Source organism: Theropithecus gelada, chromosome 2 (assembly GCF_003255815.1).
Source record: "Theropithecus gelada isolate Dixy chromosome 2, Tgel_1.0, whole genome shotgun sequence".
NCBI classification, from domain to species: domain Eukaryota; kingdom Metazoa; phylum Chordata; class Mammalia; order Primates; family Cercopithecidae; genus Theropithecus; species Theropithecus gelada.
The window spans coordinates 20,948,383-20,970,273 of NC_037669.1; the positions used below are offsets into that span (position 1 = coordinate 20,948,383).

The 21,891-nt window shown below is 36.3% G+C and overlaps 1 protein-coding gene across 16 annotated transcripts in view; it reads right to left on the bottom strand.

The window, feature by feature from the left end:
* Positions 1 to 21,891, bottom strand: part of ABI3BP (ABI family member 3 binding protein) — a 262,565-nt gene that overhangs the window by 128,151 nt on the left and 112,523 nt on the right. For all 16 annotated transcript variants that reach the window (XM_025377138.1, XM_025377133.1, XM_025377139.1 and 13 more), the window contains exons 5-10: positions 20,682 to 20,863; positions 20,078 to 20,130; positions 10,747 to 10,795; positions 9,702 to 9,773; positions 9,036 to 9,128; positions 1,606 to 1,683 (exon numbers count right to left, since the gene is read on the bottom strand). In XM_025377138.1, the coding sequence (XP_025232923.1) occupies positions 1,606 to 1,683; positions 9,036 to 9,128; positions 9,702 to 9,773; positions 10,747 to 10,795; positions 20,078 to 20,130; positions 20,682 to 20,863 (527 nt within the window). The remainder of the gene's footprint in view (positions 1 to 1,605; positions 1,684 to 9,035; positions 9,129 to 9,701; positions 9,774 to 10,746; positions 10,796 to 20,077; positions 20,131 to 20,681; positions 20,864 to 21,891) is intronic.

Sequence of the window (21,891 nt, forward strand, 5' to 3'; positions counted from 1 at the left end):
TTTTTTAAAATCATTTATTGAAGAATCTGAAGGATAATCAAGATAATAGTTTATTAAATGAATAAATGGGCAAATAATAGGATGACTCGGGGCTAAAAGTCTTATTTAAAGCTATCACATTACAAGACTTCACTCTTACACTGCAATGAACATGCAAAGCTTGAAAATGAATTGAAATTAGGATCACAATTTAAATCCTCAGCCACAGGTTTGTCCCAAATGCTAGATTAAAGGTAATAAAAAGCTCAATTAAATAGTTTTGGAGAAATAAGAACTAAGATCACTGGGATCTGAAATGAATTGAGAGCCAGAAACCCCCAGAATGTTGCAGGGCAAGAACACAAAATAAGCACAATAACCCTGAGTAATAAGTTGTGGTGTTTTCCTAAGTGTTTCTGAAGTGGAAAACTCTGAGGAGGGTTTGGCAGAGGACTAAAAAAATGTAGACTCTCCCATCAGAAATGCTGCCAAGAGAAAAAAGTATAATTGGGGAAAGTGGGTAGAATCTTTGAGGGAGAAAGGGACTTGCAGTCACCCACTGGGCCATGCCTATGCTTTTCTGGATATTGATCACGTATACTGAAGTCAGAAACCATCTAGGAATTTCATCCAAATGGGTCACTCCAGGAGCTACCTCTGCTCCAAATCCCATGAAGGTGGGGATGAAAGGTCCATCTGTCTTCATTAGAAAAGGACCATATTCATCTTGCTCCCTCAGAAATATTCCTACTTCAATGGATTTCTTGAAGTTATTTCACTGCCACAACAACTTTTATCTTCTCTGGACCAGTTATGAGTCCAAAAGTTTAGTAAAAGGTGTATCATCAATATTTCAAGTTATAGGATTTTGTGGACTGAAAAATTCACTTCAGATTGGAGTTACTCTGCTAAATATAGATTGTGGGGAATTCTTGCCAGATGTCTGTTTCATCAAGTCCTGGATAAGGTGGTACTACTCTGGAAAAATCTCTAGCTCAAAGATTAATGCTCCGCCGCCCCCCACCCCCTGCCGCTGCCAGACTGGACTTGAGTAGTTCTTTCATAGAAGAAATGCTGAATGTTAGTAATGGTGATAAACTATGGAGAAAACGCTTACTGCATTAATTCTTTAAAGGGTTGTTACTGAACTATTCTATATTCTCTACACTAGGATTGCTAAAGTTCCAGAGACATTTGTTTCTAAATGATTCAAGTATTTTCATAGATATTAAGCTATGGATTTGTGAAGAATATATGGCATTTTGCTACACTGACCCCTTGTGAAAGTGTAGAAATGAAAAATGGTCTCATGTCATCATACACAAGGACAGCACCAAACTTGTGGTATGATGTTTTAATATAAAAATATTTCAGTGTTGAACTAATAATTTTCATTTAGAGTAAAAAGTACAGCTTCTGTATTACTTATCAGTTATGTGATTCAATAGTTCATTTTGCAGCTGTTGTTTTCCCAAACGTTAGAGACATGGAATCTCCTACTGTTTTGCATTTATGATCAAAATGAATTTCCTACTGGCTCTTTACTGAAAAAAGGCTGCAGATTAGTATTTGAAAAAAAAGCATTTTTTTCTTTTCTCAAGGTCAACAACATAGCAATCTCATTACCTGTCGTGGATCGTGCTGAGATTTTTTCAACCTCTGGTGTTTTAGATTTGGCAGGTAATGCCAAGGTTTCATTCTTAGCTAAAAAGTCAAAGAACAAACAATTTACCTCATTTGCAGTGTCCAAAAATACATCCCTCAATGCATAATCAAGTAGCAGACTAAAAATCTAATCTTGCACTCCCTTCCCCACCAGCCAAAGTTGTGTGTCTCTAGCAGGAACTAATATAAGTCTTCAAAATTCTTTCTTATTAACCCTAGATAATTCTTTAAGATCTAAATTGTCATTGACGTGAAGGAAAAAAAATCACAACCCGATATTTGGATACATCTCAAGTCATCTGATTGATAAATAGAATTTCTGGAAGGTATAGGTTGCATTGCAAATGCTTCCTGGAATTTTATATTCAAGTACTCCCAATTTTAAAAAATTAATCTATAGAAAATTTCCATTATTATACATGGTAAAAAATGTAATAAGTTATGACATTGAGATTTTAGAAAACCACAAACAACACACACAGGAAACTAAGCTATTTGAAAATATTTGTGGCAAAAAATTAAATAGTAAATTGTATTTGAGCCTCATATTGATGTAGATCTTCTCTTTTAATCTCTATGGGAATTCAGTACAAAGAATAAAATATTTTTTTTCCAATTTTCCTCTTTATGCAACTATTTGAGAAACTTCCTTTTAAAATGTGGATGTTCTTTTTCAAAGAAAGAAAAGTAACATTTCTAAGGCTGTGTTCCCCAGCAATTATGGTATTCCCCATTTGAAAGGGTATAATTAGGATTAATTCTATTCAGTTATTTTCCATGTTGAATCATAATATTACCTGCTCATAATATTTTGAAACAGCCTAGTGGCACGAAAGAATTTATGCCCCTTTGGGATACCCTGATCATGCCACCTTGAGCCGATATATAATCCGACAGGATTTTTCAGAGTCCTAAGGCTATATAGAACTTAGATTTCTCAACTTTGGCACTATTGATATTTGAGGCTAGATTATTTTTTGTATGGGTGGCTGGCCTGTATACTGTAGGATGTTGAACAGTATTCTTGGCTTCTACCCATCGGATTCCAACAGTGCTCTCACAAACTTTTGGAATATTTTGTGCTCCGCAGATACCGTTCTACCAACCAAAAGTATCTCCAGGCAATTCTAAATATTCCCTAAGGGACAAAATTGCTCCCTGCTGAAACCTTTAATTGTCACACTCAAAATTCTTTGAACATTCATTTTATAATCTGTAGTTCACTTTATGTTTGTAAAGACTATTTTCTTCATTTCTGTTAATGTGGGTTCAAAAATATTTATTTAATTCTGATGAGCTTGAAGACAATTAGAAAGTTATCTTTTTCCCAATGTTTATGGAAGCAAATCAGTTTTCAATCTCCACTTGATAAAGGCATACAACAGATTTCTGGATAGCTAATTCTCAGGAGTGATTTAAAATGCCACCAATAAGTGTCATAAATGATAATTTGCAACAAATTGTGTGTTTCTGAAGTTGCAAAGCATGTTTGCACAACAAAATATTTAATAGCATTGTTCAAATTAATTTAGCAGGGCATAAAAAGGAATTTTTTAAAAATCTAGCATAATTTTATAAATTCTATTTTTAAAATGTCTAAATTTTATCAATTTTCCTGACATCTTTTGTGTGAACAATTCTGATTGTCAACACAGAAAAAACATTCAGATCATGAATTTTTCAAGCACTCTGTTCCTATTACTTTCAACATGCACCATAGGAAGTTTTTTAAAATGTAAAATTATAAGGTTTCCTTTCACGATCTCTTGTCTTTCAGTGTCCTCTTCTCCTTCCAGGCCTCCTTCCTGATTAAGAATATGCCATGTTCTCAGTGAGTCCCTGGCTGACCTAGGATCTCTTATTATTTGTTTGTTTAATCATCCAGATCCTAGACTTTCACAGGCAATGCTCTCAATTTCTTTATTCAAAACATGTTCTTAGCTGGCAATCACATTAGCCTAAAATCAGGCTGTTAAGGAAAAAAGGCAAACTACCCCTTCCTAAGAGACATTTGTATTCTTTATATATTACTAATTCCTTTTACAGGCATATTGTTTTTTCTTCTTCCCCCTTTTTTTTTTTTTTTTTTTTTGGCAGGGTCTCACTCTGTTACCCAGGCTGGAGTGCAGTAGCATGATAATAGCTCACTGCAGCCTCAAACTTCAAACTCCTGGGCTCAAGTGAAACAATTCTCCTCCTTCTGCCTCCCTAGTAGTAGCTGGAACTACAAGCACGTGCCACAGCACCTAGCTTATTACTATTATTATTTTGTAAAAATGGGATCTCACTATGTTGCCAGGCTGGTCTTGAACTCTTGAGCTCAAGTGATCCTCCTGCCTCAGCCTCCCAAAGTGCTGGGATTACAAGTGGGAGCCACTGCACCAGGCCATACTGTATATCTATAAATGATATTTTAGACATCAGATAACTTAGTAGATGGGGAGGATATTTGAATGGGGAACTGTTGATATATCAACCCCTGAGCATTCACCCACACTATCTTATGCACAACTGCAATCTTGGCAATAGGAAAGTAAAATGCAATCAGAGCACAGCCTAAAACCCAGGAAATTCCTTTTCCTCTATTTCTTCTGTACATTTTTCCATCACAGTTGTTTCCTTTCATTTTTGGCAGGCTAGGTCTTGACTTTGGCAAACCCTTTGTATGTCCCTTAGGGATGTGTGTGTAATCCTAATTTTTTGTTTATATCTCTCATTATTCACACCATGTGTTCTTAGAACAAGCTATTATACTTCTTGATGTCCCATTATGAGCTCTGCTGGAATGAGGATTTGTTTTTAGGATTTACTACCTCAAAAATACAGCTTTTCTGAGTTGCAGTGATAATTAACTTTAGGGAAGTTTATTTCTCCCCTTCATGGCATAAAGGACGGTTTATGTCCACACTTTGCAAAAAACAGTGCTTCTGTGCAGCAAAGAAAGCAATAAACAAAATGAAAAGGCAGCCTATGCATTGAGAGAAAATATTTGCAAACCACATGTATCTGATAAAGGGTTAAGATCCAAAGTATATAAGGAACTTACACAAAACAGCAAAACAAAATAACACAACCACCCTCAACCCCAAATAACCTAATTAAAACATGGGCAAAGGACCTGAATAGACATTTCCCTAAAGAAGACATAAAAAATGGCTAGCGGGTATAAAAAAAAGTGCTCACTGTCACTGATCATCAGGGAAATGCAAAATTAAGACCACACTGAGATATCACTTCACTTCTGTCAGGATGGATATTAAGCAAAATGATAAAAGGTAGGTGTTGGCAAGGGTGTGGAGAAAAGGAAGTTCTTGTTTACTGTTGGGATAGAAATGTAAATTGGTCCAGCTATTATAGAAAATGGTATGGAGTTTCCTCAAAAAATTAAAAATAGAACTACCTTATGACTCGGCAATCCCTCTTCTGGACATACATCCAAAGAAATGAAATAAGCACCTCATAGAGATACATGCAGTCCCACATTCACTCCAGCATTGTTCACATCAACCAAGATATGGAAACGACTTAAATGTTCACGGATGAATGTATAAAGAAAGGACAGTACACATACACAGGAGTATTATTCAGCCTTTAAAAAGGAGGTCCTGCCATTTGCAATAACATGGATAAACCTGGAGGATATTATGCTACATGAAATAAGCCAAGCACAGAAAGAAAAACACTGCATGATTTCACTCATGTGAAATCTAAAAAAAAGTCACATATATAGAGAATAAAACTGTTTATGAGGGATGCGATGGAGAGGTGGAAATAGAGAAATGTAGAACAGAGGGCAAAAAGTTGCAGATGCATAGGATGAATAAGACTAGAAATCTAAAGTAGAAAACAAGAACTATAATTATAATATTGTATATTGGAAAATTAAGATTTTTGGTACTCCTGTCACACACACAAAGGGTAACTATGCAAGAGGATGGATATTAATTTGCTTGAGTATAGGAACTATTTCACTATGTATACATATAAGAAAACTTCATGTTGCCTGCTTGAAGCATATACAATAAAATATTTAAAAAATTTTTATATGTAGTTTTTTTTTTTAGGAAACATGGTCTACTAAGTTGGTACATTTGTTGGGTAGGATTCTGCTTTGATTTATTGGACATTTTCAAACATACTGGCTATCAGTCTCTTCACTGTGTCATATGGTTTGGCTGTGTCCCCACCCAAATCTCATCTTGAATTCCCACATGTTGTGGGAGGGGCCTGGTGGGAGGTGATTGAATCATGGGGGCAGGTCTTTCCCATGCTGTTCTCGTGATAGTGAATAAGACTCATGAGATCTGATGGCTTTAAAAACGGGAGTTTGCCTGCACAAGCTCTCTCTTTGCCTGCTGCCATCCATGTAAGACATGACTTTCTCCTCCTTGCCTTCCATCATAAATGTGAGGCTTCTCCAGCCATGTGAAACTATAAGTCCAATTAAACCTCTTTGTAAATTGCTCAGTCTTGGGTATGTCTTTACCAGCAGTGTGAAAATGGACTAATACAGTGTGTAAGAAATTCTCCATGTGTTAAATTTTCTATGCGTTCTATCTGTTACCATTAGCATCAATACTTTAAGAGACCAGGTCTTGCTCTGTTGCCCAGGCTGGAGTACAGCGGTGCATCAGAGCTCACTGAAACTTCAAACTCACGGACTTAAGTGATCCTCCTGCCTCAGCCTTCTGAGTAGTTAGGACTACAAGCATGTGCCATCATGCCTGGCTATTTTTTTTATTTTAATATTTTTTTAAAGATGGGGTCTTGCTAGATTACCTATGCTTGTCTTGCATTGCTAAGTCTCAAACGATTCCCTGACTTCAGCCTCCCCAAGTGCTGGGGTTACAGGCGTGAACCACCCTATCTTGCCCCATGTATTCAATTTAAGATAGGCATTTCCCTCAAAAGCCAAGTTTAAAAACATATTTACTATTTTCATAGTTTTAATTACTTGCATTTTACTATTTGTATTTAATTTTCTGTATTAAAATCATACTTAATTCTGGACTTTTAGTGAATCATATCAGAAAAGCAAAACTAAAAACAAATCACAAGACAAAAATTCACTTTAATTCCTTAAAGAAAGCAAAAATGCTAAATTGGTATTACGGTAGCATGCAGGACTTTAAAACACTTTTTAAAAGATTAGGAAACATCACTCAAGACTAAGCACTGAGTAACAGACCATGACATCTTCCAGTTCAAAACTGACAGCAATGGTCTGAGAAACGCCCCTGCTCATTTTCTGTCTCCTTCACAAACCCTGCTTTCTGTAGTTTTGATGGACACATTAGGGACCAAATCAATAAGAGATTACAAAAGATACAGTCTCTGGGCAGAGAACAGGAGAATGCAAGAGTGCCGAGCTTTAACTCTTCCAAACACAGATTCACTGAGGGAACTTAATTTGGAAGCATCCTGGCAGCATCACATTTACATGATGTAGGGTTGGGTCACAGGGTTTTATAGCTAAAGGGAGGTGATCAAGTCTGATGTACAAATTAAGAAAATGAAGTCCAGAGTTACTTACCTATTTTCTGGCAAGTAACTCACTCTAGGACTACTAGATATGACTATTTTAAAATAAAAATATAAGGATTGCACAAAATCACAAAGATATATTGGCAAATATTTTCATATCTTACTAAGATGTTGAACCATAAGTTTTGGAAATTTTTCCAAACTTATAACTGGATTGCCTCAGATCAGACAAGCAAAAAATGAAAAAAGTTAACTTAAACTTTCAGGTAACACTATTTATGCAAAGTTAAATGTCTGGATATTTGAAAAACACATGAAGAGATACCAATTTCTTTTCAGGTTTTTTAAAAAAATTAAGTAGCTTGACATTATGTGGACGAAACTTCTAAACATCTCTACATGGCCCTATTCCCTAAAGAAGAAAATTGGAAACAAGAAAAATACATCAACATTTGATACCTCATTAGATATGATGTCTTTTTTCCCCCAATAAATCTCCAGGGCAGGGAGGGAAAGGGGGAAAAAGGAAATGAGTTATTGGCTTGTGGGATCCGCACTCTACCAGCAGCTACTTGTCAGGAACATCAAGGGCTTGTTCCCAGTGGATGCATGCTCTTGATAACAGAGAGATCACACCAAGCCCTGGCCTGACCAGAGGGTCTGCCCACCTAGGACCCCACCTATTGTCATGTTTCACGGTATTTTATTGAATTAAAAAATATTCGGGTTATATCTTATTTATCATTTCTTCTCTCTCTCTCAAAGCCAAAAAAGAGGAAATATCAACAGAAGGGGGCAGGTAAGGCCCCCAGTAAGGGAGGAGAAAGTAAGTGCCTTATCTGAGGTCCCAGTATGAGCAGGTGCCATGTCTGGGTAATTCACCATCATAGCCCCCAGCAACTTGTGGTTCTGACATAGGGTAACGCATAGTATTTGTTGAATGAATGTTGCCAAACAGGGGCTTGGGCCTCCGTTTCTTTATCCATACAATGTGCTGGATTCAATCATATATTAAACATTAAAGTTCATAGCCAGTGCCTAGCTCAGGGAATACATTCTGTATTCTTAAGTCTTGTTCAATTTCTATTGCACTATTTCTTCCAAATTTATTAACAGCCCAAGGCATTCTCTAGAAACATTGGAGGGGTAGTTCTCAAAGTGTGGTTCCTATACCAGCAGTGTCAGTATCACCTGGAAACTTGTCAGAAATGCAAATTCTGGACCTATTGAATCAGTAATTCTGAAGGTGGGTGGGTGGGTGGCGGGGGGGGGGGGGGCAGCAGTCTTGGTGTTAAGCCCTCCAGGTGCTCCTGATGTTTGATCAAGGTTGAGATTCTCTGCTAAGAGACAATTCAGAGCCTAATTTGATACTCAAATGCAGCAACCAACTCAGCCCAGTGACCTCCACATTTATTCCCTGGCCCCTTTTTAAGTGGATTTTCCGTTTTTTTCTTTTACTGTTATGTTTTAAGGTTTTTTAAACACTGAACTCATAACCGGTTCTTTCTAGAAATAGGAAGCAATATCAATCTCAAGTAAATAATAATTCTAATGAACCTGAATTTCACATCAATTCTCATTAAAAATACTAGTCGCCCCTTAATATTATAGTAAGTATAATTTAGAATTACTTTATTAGAAAATTATACATATATATTTATATTTTGAAGAATTTCATAAACATCCACTCTTATTTCATACATATAAATATACCTTCTATAAATATGTACATATAAAATAACTATTTTCTTATGGAATGTTATTTATAATGAGTACCTCCAACACTCCAACCTCCTTACCTCTACTTTTTTACTTTTAGATCCTCAAACAGCTCATTTGCAAGATTCTTTGGATCTACTAAGAATATCAGTCATTGCAAAGTTTAAATACAAAACTTTTCTGCTTACCTAATTGTGTCTTGAGTGCATCTGAAATCTCAAACATTAGGGATGCAGGAAGTTTTACAGTAGTTTCATTAAGACCTGGAATAATAAGATGGACTGCAAGAAAAGAGATGTAAATAAGATAAGGGGAAGAAAGTACATCATGACATAAAATGAAGCTAAGCACATCAGAGACTGCAAACTATGAAGCGTAGCACTTATTTTGCTTAGTACATTTTAACCCAAACTTTAAAACATTGGAAAAAACATGACCATACATTTTAAATAGAATGTTTTTCATATTTAACCAAACTACTAAAATCCTCTGGCTTTTAACCCATAGACTCAAAATTGTAAAATGGCTGCTTAAGATGTGTGGTGAACAATGATCATTATCAATAATAATGATTTTTAAAAGAGCAGTTCGGTCCACTCTGTGGGGCAGGTAGGACAGGTGCCATCATTCCCACTGCACACGTGCTAGAGCTATCTCTTTAACACACCATGATAAAGATAGCGTGGCTTGGCTCCTAGCCTGGAATGGACACCAGCCAGGATGCTAAACAGTGAAAGGAAGTGAACCACATCAGTTAAACAGAACTACTCACACTGCAAAACTCCAGAAAAGCCCTATGCTCAAAAGATAGCCCGATTTGCTTAATCTAGGCATAGATTTCAAGATCCACTCACCTAGTATCACTCCTCCCAAGGGAGTTTTTTCTGGGGATTTAGTTGAATCCTTGTGAGTAACATTCTGAATCACTGTTGAAATACAAAAAGACTGTGTGAGGGGGTGGGAAATACGAGGCAGGAAGAAGCTAGTAATGTGAAGTCATCTGCGCTGGAAAAGCCTTGATCTAACTTTATTAATACAAAGCAACTCAGTGGGCTGGCTATGTAGCCAACAGAAGGGTTGGAAGGCATACCTTAACACCTGTGCCTTTAACTAATGAAAGGCTATTATTCTATCATAAGGTGTTCCTTTCTAATTACTGGAAAACTTTCTTCCTAACTCTATTCTCTGAAGCCTTCCTTTTCCCCAAATCAATCAGTACTAGCACAAAATGAGGTGATGACCCAGCAATAAAAGTTTAGAAAACTTATTTTCTCAAAGCAGAGTCTTTGAGTAATATCAACACTGACTCTGTTTTGAGAATACACTTGGGATGTTGTGTTTTCTGAAAATGAAGAACTATTTTTTTTAAGGGCTCTGTCCCTTCTACCAAGAAGCTTTCTGGAAATAATAGATTTTAATAATTTGAAAAACCAGAAGCCAAAACAAAAACAATCAGATACTGAAGTGAAATGGCATTATAATTCTGGAAATCTGGACGTCTTTACTTTCCTTAAAGTGACCACTAAATCAGCTTTCATTTTCATTCATGAAAATATCCTATCAATGGATTTCTTTGGGTATGACAACTTAATCCTGGGCAAAGCTCCACATATTTAACTTGTTTTAAAAAATTTAATACTTGTGATGGTTGCTTTGTCCTTAGTTGTCTGACCAGTGTGACCAACCCAAGGCTTGGCATATTGGTAAAAGAGCCAAAATTATCCATTAACTTCCAATTTACTAGACCATTATGTTTTCTTTGAGCTTTTTCTAAAAAAAAAAAAAAAAAAAAAAAAAAAAATCAATAAAAATTTAAGAAAATTTGTGCCATGTTTGATTACCTTAGTTAAAAGTATATTAAAGATTGCTCTAAACACATTTCCAGAGCAGACAAATTACCTTGCTTGATGATTGTTATTGGGATTAGCTTCCTTGGGACATATGCTGGCTGAAAAGAGAAGAAGAAAGTCAGCTTTTCAGTCACTGTGAATCACTTTCTGTTCTTTAAAACATATCAGAAAACTGGAAGTAGCCCTTTCTTGTCTTCAATGAAGTCTCCTGTGACGCTGGTTTAATAGTTGCTAGTGGCGGTGCACGGTGGTTCACGCCTGTAATCCCAGCACTTTGGGAGGCCAAGGCAGGTGGATCACCTGAGGTCAGGAGTTCGAGACCAGCCTGGCCAACATGGTGAAATCCCCATCTCTACTAAAAATACACACACACACAAAATAGCTGGGCATGGTGGCAGGCACCTGTAATCTCAGCTACTCGGGAGGCTGAGGCAGGAGAATTGCTGGAACTTGGGAGGCGGAGGTTGCAATGAGCCGAGATCGTGCCATTGCACGCCAGCCTGGGTGACAACAGCGAGACTCCATCTTAAAAAAAGTTGCTGGTTAGATTGTTAGTACATCCATCTGCCTCTACTTTATTGGATTCACTTGGTTTCCCTCATAAATAACCCAAGGTTTGACAGAAGCAATTTCTTCAGAACTCCCATTAGTTCACTTTACTTAGAAACTGCAATGGAAAGAAACCAAATCTTCTGTATTGAATATTAGTTTATTTTCATTACATTTGAGATATGACACCACCAAATTGCTTTTACAGTTCCTCTCAAAAAGATGCTAAGCTACCTATTATCTTTGAAAACCCATCAAGATCAATTGTTTGAGTGTACCCAATTGCTGCTGCTGCTGCTGTTACTACAGCTACTACAACCACCATGAGCTCCCAACACCAAGCACTTATTGCTCAAGAAAGCAGAGCAAGGACTCCGATTCAGACATTTCTTATTCCACAGCCTGTACTTTCAACCATTCTGCACGTGTTTATACACAAGGGACCTCAGAATCAGAAGGATATATCCCAGAGGACTCTGCTTCCTCTCTTCACCCAAATTACCTTAGAAGTCCCACAGGAGGTTCTGATGTCATAAAGGAGCCTGAATTAGCGATGGGTGTAGACTTTAAAGCAGAGTCATTGCTAGATATAATCATGAGGCCAAGGATAAGACAGACTAGAGGGACACAGGGCAGGTGAGCAGAAAGGCAGAAAATTGTATACAGGAGAATTAGAGTTGAGCTGAAAGGGCAAGATTGATGTCCACTTTTTGGTACTTGGTTTAGCCTGTATACATGATACAGGTATGGCGGTATGGCGTATACTAGACCTGCTGATCATCAAGGAGGTGCTGAATATGAGCTGCTTACCAGATAGGTGTTTACCTGATTACCAAATCCCTTACAAGAGCAAACACCTAGTAGTGAGCAAAATATACTTTTTGACATACTACCATTTTCATAAGTGATATACTCCTGGTAAAGAAGGGACAATACGCCAAGCTTACTGTTGGCTATTTTTCTTGTCTTAAGGTTCTTATGTTCTAAAAACTCACAACAAATAAAAGTTTACTATCCTCAGATTATTTTTTAAAAGGGGTGTCTGCATGCATTGACTCAATGATTTCCTCCTTAGCAACCCAGCCTAAGGAATTAATCAAAGACGGTGTTTATTATCATAATTTAAAATAAATTTATTATCCAAAAGTAGAGGTTTTATTCAATGATAGTTCAAAAATTTCACTTGTATTTAACAAAATGGAAAAATGCAGAATATAAATAAGTACCAAGGATACAAATTTGCATGCACAGTATAACCCATTTTTATAAATATGTGTATAGAAAAGAGGCCAGAGGGAAATAAATCACCATTTCCTTAAAACAGTGAGTTCTTGTAAGCCAACATTAATTTCATTTTGTGTACCTTTCTATATTTGCCAAATTTCTAATAAGGGCAAATTACATTTATAATCAGAAAAAGTTATTTTAATCAACAATCTGTTTAACTACCACATATGCTTCTGTATGGCAACTGAGCTCATACACTATCGATAACTAGAGGAATGATGCAGACATAATTTAGACATACTCTTTCTTGGCAACAGGAGAGAAATAGTAGGAAGATAAGTATAACTTTCAGCAGGGGATAAAAATTACCAAACTCTCAGCTTTGCAGTTACATGGGCAGGAGGATCCCTTTTGGCTTTATTATAAAAAAAATTAAATGTGAGCACTGCACAGAAATCCTTCCCCAGGGGAGAAAAGCTAGGCCCACCCTTGGCACTCTGCACTCACGAGCCCACCTTAAGAGAAGCCCCAGCAGCTCCCCTGCCTGCACTGTCTAGTTCTCACCTGCCCTGCTCTAGCAAAAGAGTTGCTAGCATATAGCCTCTAACTCCTCTGCGAATTTTTATTTGTCCATGTTAAAACAACTTGTATTTTTTGCTATTTTTAAAATCATTTCTTTTTTCATAATTGTATCTATTTCTGGGGCACGATATGATGTTCTCATCTAAGTGCACAAGGCAGGATGATTAAACTAAGCGAATTACTATATCCGCCTCCTCACTTTTACCGGTCATTTTTTTCTGGCGAGGCATTTGAAATTTATCTTTAGCAATTTGGAACTATACATCGATAGTAACTATGGTCACCCTGCCGTGCAATGGCACTGTAAAGCTTACTCCTCCGTCTAACTGAAACTTCCTACCCTTTGCCAATATCTCCTCACTGCCCCCTTGCCCCTCACTCTCTGGTAACCACCATTCTACTCTCTGCTTCTATGAGTTTGACACTTCTAAGACTTTTAAATGCTTGGCGTGGCAACCTTCAACTACACGGGAGCTGCCAGGCAGGAGAGCCACGTTATTTTTCTATGTACTAATTATCATTTTTGTTCGGGCTGTGGCTGCAGCTAGAGGCATTTGAATGGCCTGTCCTCTATTTGCCCTGTCACTTAGTGCACGTTTTGTTGAACGCGAAGTTTTTCCAAGATACTTAACACATTAGAGTAGAAAAGCATACATGTTGCTGTGCTGACTGAATGGCATTATACCAGTTTAATTTTCCTTGTCGTAATGATTTGTTTTGAACAAACAATTTTTTGAGGACAAATGGAAAATATTCTGCTATTCACATGAATGGAACAAAGTTTCTGTTCTGAGTTCTTACTCCAGTGTTCAGTTGAAGTGACAAGAACATATGTACAATATGTGCTGCCAAAAATTAAAAAATCATTTAGCTGCAGAATGCAATTTTGTTTTCTAGGCCTAGAAATGCTCTCCTGCTTAATCCACAATCCAAAGACGCACAAGGACTGTACTAATGAGCAAACAGCTGCATCTCTACAGGTGGGTTTTTAAAGGGCATCGGGAAAGTCCTGTGGCTCACCATGTCTCTGCCAACACCTCTACAATTTCCATTTGGAAATTCACAACGTGAATCCCCTCCTATGTCTTCTTATCAAACAAAAGGGCAGGGAAAAGTTTGTTAACCACACTCACTGCAAAATGAAGTACTGTGATAATTTCCAAGATGTAGTGTTTAACCAATTACAATCCAATTTTGATAGAACTGTTTTATGTACAATGTTTTAAAAAAAATATTTCCTTGCTGTCCTTTCCTTACTTTTTCTAGGCTTGTTATTACTAACAACTATTAATGTATATCAGAGTCACAGGTGCAGACAGTGTGGGGCCTGGAAATGGGAAGGAGGCAGTGACAGCCCCGCAGGCTTCCATACTGTTTTGGCTGGTGTGGCCTCAGCACAATACTGCTGTCCTCAGACACCACTCTGGCAGCGATTTTCCTTCTTAGGCATTCCCTTGTTGGCTCTCTTTTCTCTATGGCTTGCCGATTCCCCCATTCTTGCTGCAAACCTCCACCGCTTCTTCCTTCCATAGTTCTCGTCTTTCAATGTTTACTAAATGCCAGGAAGTAAGCATATTTCTTTCTTGCCCTATAACAGATTTTTTTTTTTTCTCATTTCCAGATATCCTGTGCATTAGAAATGCAGGTTGGGCTATGCCTTGAGCAGAAGTCTGGTTAAGATCATTTATTTTTACCGATTTTCTGGGACACTGCGGCAACTCAATTAGTTGGTGACACTCAATGAGGAGTGTGACACTCAATGAGGAGTGTGAAGGGTGAAGTGTGAAAGGGTGATGCCCTGGAGACAAATGCAGCATGCTTTCTTGCCATGACTAGGGAAGGTGTATGCTTCTTTAGAAATACATGCAGCAAAAGCACTAGCCGCTGCTACCACCACACATGACAAGGAACTTGCATCTCACCCTGCGTTACCCTAACTTCCTCCTGATAGTATATTGAAAATTAGCTGTAATAAAGTTAGTGATAACTAAGGATGTTATTTTTTGTAGGTTTGTCCATTTGACATCTTCGTGGCATCAGATTATTATTGTAGGTTTAACATTATTTTCAGGCCCTGAGATAAAGAGGAGCTGTCCATTTGGGTAGTGGCTAAAAGAGTGGCTCAAAGTCAAATTTCAATGACTCAAGAGTCAAACCACATGAGAACTCAGGCATATTAGATTCTGGTTTTAATTCATTTTTAGGATGTTCTAATGAAAGTTACAAAACATACTGATTCAATCTAACATCTGGATACAAGTGAATCTAATGTCCTACTTTCAAAAGGCTTCAAATTTCTGGTCAACTGAGGAGGAATCAGACACTTAACTTCTGATGATATATTAATAGTTTGCCTACATGTAAGTTTTTCAAGTTTCTGCTTAAGACAAGGATTGCTAAGGATGGAAGGATGCCTCATACATTCACTGTACACAGTCATAAAGTGTGGCTGGGGACCATAAAGGTAATCTCTCAGTTCACATCAATCATTTGATAATTGTTACATGTTAACAATTGGTACCACTTCTCTTTTTGGTGATAACTGTGGATTTCTTAAAATATGGGTGGGTCTCTGACGGAAAATAAAAAAGATAAAAACACATGTCATATTTTTGGAGAACACTGATTCTAGGAAGATTTAAATAATTAAATTTGCTTTTAAAAATCTGTTAATAAGTGCTACATACTTCAAATATTGATTTTGTTTAGTTAGCTAGTTAAGTAACACATTTTTTTCAAAATATAGAAAATGTTTGAAAATATTAGCCATCATTTTTTTTTTTTTTTTTTTTGAGTCGGAGTCTCGCTCTGTCGCCCAGGCCGGAGTGCAGTGGCCGGATCTCAGCTCACTGCAAGCTCCGCCTCTTGGGTCTACGCCATTCTCCTGCCTCAGCCTCCCGAGTAGCTGGGACTACAGGCGCCCGCCACCTTGCCCGGCTAGTTTTTTGTATTTTTTTGGTAGAGACGGGGTTTCACCGTGTTAGCCAGGATGGTCTCGATCTCCTGACCTCGTGATCCGCCCGTCTCGGCCTCCCAAAGTGCTGGGATTACAGGCCTGAGCCACCGCGCCCGGCCCATTCTTTATTTTTTAAAATAATAAAACCTAACAGTAAACATTAGGTTTTACCTTAAAAAAAAAAAAAAAGTGTCCTACATGCTCTAAATGGAAAAAAAAATAGCACAAGCATCATGATAAATGTATCTTTTTCTTCCTCAATCATATGGATCTCAAGTGATTCATTTTATATAGAAAGAATCACAGTTTTGTTTCTGCATATACCCTTTCTCTGATTTTTCTAGAGGTATAGGTAGCAGCAATACTGAAAACATTTACCAATTGGTAGAACAAAGGCACTAGCCAACCGGAAGAGATTCCCTGCTATATATCCCGGGCACAACTGCACTGGGGCTTGCCTGCCAGCGGAACACATATCTAGATACATGAATTACAATATATAGTGTAACCAGAAGGATAGGATGGATTGTATTTTATATTCAAATTTTTGACCTGAAATTTATTTATCTTTAAAATGTATAGCCTAAAGTTCAAGTTGTTTTTTTTTTCCATTCTGAATACCTCTTATTGAAAGGTGTTCAAGAGTTTTTGCTGCTTCTAAGGTTTCAGGTGTAACCACGTTCATATGAATAAAAGAAGTTTTCAATGTGTCTTTTTGATTGAAATCCAGAAAGCAAAACATGTGAAATTAATTTCACATCTCTTGAAATAGCCTTCTAAGATAGGTCTCAGAGAAGAAATGGGTGAATAATTGGGTACAGACTTCTTTGGACTAAAATGTACCTCTAAAGTATCAAACCAGTTTTCAGAGTCAATTCTATGTGGTCACATGAGATGGTCAAAGTTATCCCATGCAGTTCTGTTACAACTTCTCCATGTCCCAGAGCTACCTGAGAGCAGAGATGTAAGTTTATATATATTTGTTGTTGTCCAGAAGGAAATAATAAAGCTTCTGAAAGAAGGCTTAAAATATCTTTTCAATGAATTTGGTTTTTCCTTTGGAAATAACGAAGAGTTTAAAACTCATCAGAGCTGGCTGCAGTCAGGGTACTCCACCTCACAGCTTGAAGTGATAAAATGCCTGGCTCTGTGTCATGGAGGAAGGAAGTTGCTTCCTAGCCCTTCCTATCATGGCTGCTTATATTGAGGGAAAAAAAATTAAATTCCCTGAGAGTAAAACGTCAATCATCTTTCCCAATCTTGCTGAGTAACTCATCCTAAATGAAATATCCTGCCAAGACAAATACAAATTACTGGGATATGATAGCTGAAAAGAGGGAATGAAAGAAATGATATCATGGAGTCACATGAAAGGTTAAGCGTGACAGCCAAGAGGAAAGGAGACAATGTATGCTTCCTAGGAAACCATTCACAACAAAGAGTGAGGATTGTTCTAGAAGAGGATGAAAGAGCAGTTCTATCCCACTGTTTTGCCTGTGAGGTACAGCAGATCTACCTTTCCTACACAATGTTGGCTGGATTTAAGAGACAAAGGTGAAGGGACCTTAGGGAGAGGCACAATTCAATACATAAATACACAGTACTAAGCCAGTTGGTTATTTGGGGGAAAAATACACAGCTAATCAATACAGAACTTTCCTATATACCATAGTTAAATAAAGTTCACAGAATTATTATAAAATCAAACCACTTACAAAACGAAAAGAAAGGGGAGAAATAGTTATCTGCTCTCTAGAGACGGAGGGTCTTTCTAAAATATAATGCAATTGAGGATATCACAATGGAAAAGTCTAATAATTTGGTTAAGGAGATTTCATGAGTTGTCTATTTCAAAAATGTCTATGAGCAAACTTAAGGAATAACAAATGTGAGAAAAATATTTCTAGATAGTATCATCAACAGGTCAATGTTTCTTTAATGTATACAGTCTTACACTATATAGTTCTAAAAAGAACCCATGAAACACCCAACAAACAAAGAACTGCAAGAGAACGTCATTAAATGGAAAATACAATTGGCTAATAAACAAGTGAAGAAACTACTGCTTCATCAGCAATTGAAGAAATAAAAATTAAGGTAACAATTATAAGCTATTACATTAGCCAAAAATTTAGTGATGAAAATATATAAAGTTGGCAATCAGGGTATACCAACATAAACTGATACATTGCTGCCAAGTTTATACATTGGTACCACTTTTCAGGAAAGAAATCTGACCATAGTACTAGGAAGGCTTAAAAATGTTAAAACTCTGAATTGTTAATTCCTCTTCTAAGTATCTATTTTAAGGAAATGATCAGCATTGTGAACAAAGCTTTATCACAAGTGTTCATAAACGTAAGTGCTGACTATACCATCATCCACAATTTAAAAACAATTAGAAATAACTTAAATGCCTACAAATTGGAAACTTAATAATCATGCATTTATATGATACAGTACACAGCAATTAAAATTATGTTTATGAAGAGCATTTGATGACATGAAATATGTTCATAACATATTTTGACCAAGTGAAAACAGCAAGATAGAAAATTGCAAATATAGTACGATTTTAATTTGTAATGAAAACATGCTTAGAAAACAAAAGATGCTCTAAAGTTTTACCAGACTATTAATGGTTTTATACTACCCTTATAGAGGTATATTTTTTATAGGTAACCTTGTTAATGCTTCTTTTCCCACTTAATATTCTAAATATTTAACTATTAGACAATTTGAAAAGCAGCAAAACCTAAAAACAAAAAACCAACTAAACAGACAAGTTAAAAAAAAAAGAGAGAGAAAAAAATAGGCCTAAGAATTTACCGGCAATCTCTTTTTTGTATTAATATCTGAAATATATCAAAATATTTTCCTAGCAATTATAACAATCTCATAATTATTTAATAATTTCACAATGAACACACTTTTCTGCCATTTCAAACCATATAAACAACATTTGCCTTAGGCAGACTTTTAGTCAGTTCTACTTTATTAGAACTTTATTAGAATATAAGACTATTTTCTGTCACCAAAACCAACCTTCTGTTTTTGTTTTTAATCCCAGTGAATTATATACTACTATTTTTTTTCCCAGACGGGGCCACATGATCCATGGGGCTATTCTGTGGACTACTTAATTAGACATAAAAAGATATTCGGCCGCACACCTCAAGCACACATCTCAGAGAGCAAAATTCCACCCACAAATAGTCTTCGCACATTCAATTGACTGTAAGATACTTCCAATATCTAGGGACCAAAGCCAGCATCAAATTCCCTTCTTCTCACTGAAGTGCCTCCTCTGTCTGCCCGGTAATATAATGTCCTTTGTTACTTTTAATGGCAAAAGCTGCAATTATTTTGGCACCAAACTAATCACTGGGTATGAGATTTGAAATGCGAACACGTTTGTGGTGGCTCTAACAGTGACTTACAGTTATCCCAGGTGGGGTGTATACTTAACATGATGCTTCCTGAGAATAGATTTTGAAAAGTGGAAGGAGAGAGAGCGTGAGAAACCAAGTGGTTGCAGTGAGAGAGAAAAGGATGTTTTTTGATTCATGGGGAAATGCCTGGTTCATAAAACACAAACATTGTCTGAACTGAACAGAGGCTGGGCATTTTACAAAATCAAACTTGTTGCTCCACCATTGCAAAAAAGACTGGCTCCTTTAAGTAGGGTACGATAGAAAATAGAAAGGAAAGGTTTAAGCTGTAGCAACGTACATAAAGCATGTATCAATTTGCTCTTAAAACATTATATTAAAAAGCAATCGACAGAAGATAATATGTATAACCTTGAAATACCCAGAATACTGAAACACTAGAATAAGCTACATTGAATCTCAGAATTTTAGAACTTCAAACAAATCAGAGATGATTTGAAATCATGCTTTTACTTAGTATTAAGAAAAAGAAACTAATTCCTAAAACTAAGTACTTTATCCACTGTTTCATAGCTAGTCAATCTAATTTCAGTATCTTTTAATAAGATGATTTCCTTAACAATGCAGATATAATTTTTTTAAAAAAACATTCTTGAAAATAAACTGTTACATACCACTGTGTGGTCTTGGTCATAGGTACTTTGGATTTTCCCATTTACTTTTTTACCTGATGAGACAAGGGAAAAATGACATTATTTCCATTCTCCTGGCTCCTAAGTCAACTGTAGTTAATCATTATAAAGACAATTTCAACTCATCCTCTAACTTGGATGTATAATTTTAATTGCTATAACTTTAAACACTGATGCATATGAAGTTTTAATGACGGGATGACTGGAAGAAAGCTCAAGGTTCCCGAAAGTCTTTCTTTGGGCACCTCTACTGGTCTAGCTTTCCATTCTGAACACTGGTACATGTTATTGTTTTTCTGGTTCAGTCGGTGTTTGCAAGTCAGGGATTGATTTTAAACTACTATAATACAATAGCCAGTGACATCAATGGAGGCATCAAATCTTTATTACTTATTTTATAAATCACTTATAACAAAAGATTCTGAAATATCAATGCTCAATATATCCTGTTTGCTTCTATATTTTCATAAATACTAGAGCTTAGGAATTATCTGATTTCATATTATACAATGAATAACAATCAAAAATTAGGTAACTAAGAAAAAATTATAAAAGCTTACTGAAACACACATTTCTAGGTACTTACTTCCAACAACAGTCTTGTGATTGAAAATCTTACTCCAAATTCCACCTTCCACATTGTCTTTCACTCCAAATTCATAAACTGTGTTTGGCTTTAGATTTTCCACAATTGTTTCAGTGGCCGGACAGATTTGAAAAATCCACTTCTTTTCTTTATCCTTTTCTCGATAGCGAATTGTATAAAATCTGTTGAATAGCCAGAATATCATGCTTTAAAATCACAGGGGGATTCAGAATGTTATTTCAAGTTTCTTACTTCATTACAGATTTCAACCAACTTGGGATACTATGTAATATTGGCTTCTCTTCCAAGTTTTTACAAAATTGCAGAGAGCATTAAAAAACTAAGCTCAATGTGTGCTTAGGTTTTTAATTTCTCATTGCAAGTTGGGGTCTTTGCAGCAGCACAGTTTTGGCCTGATAGAATTCCAGAATTCTCATTCTACTATTTGCTGCTTTGCAAGATGAAAGTTGGAAAACACTATTCTTTTCCAATTATACATAGAGTGGAACATAGGTGCCATTTTATAAATAATATGGTAGTTTCATAGTTGTATGAATTTAGGCTTTTTCATCCATGGAGGATATGTTAGAGGTAATATCATTCAATTTTGTAAAAAAAAGAACCTAAGACTAAGATGTACTTAGTACTGCATTTTAAGGTTGAGCTGTTTTTATTATAAAAAAGAAGACCAATAGCCAAGAGTACAATAAAAAAGGTTAAACAATGCCAATTCAATATCACTGTTACGTATTTACTTAGGACTTCATAACACTCATATATAAATATACACATATATATGTGTACAATAATCCCTACTACTATTTTTTGAACGTAGGTTTTACATATATTACCTGGTTTAATTGTCACGAAAACATCTTAACTGGTATAAATTATTAATCTCATTTTACAAATGTGAAAATGGAGTTTCAGAACATTCACTTAACTTGTCCAGTATCACCCAGCTACTGACTTGTACCAGTGGCAGTGGCAGAATCGAAATACAAAGAAAGACTCCTCTGGTTCTACTTTAAACAGCCTCTGTAAGTGGGGTAGCAGATCAAGTACAGTATACTACTACATACAGAGAATGAATGGGAGAACGATATGTATCAATGTGGATAGATTTTAGAAACAAAATATCAAATAAAAACAACAGATTGCAGATTGGTGCATATCGTTTCCTATAATTTACATAAATATTAAGACATAC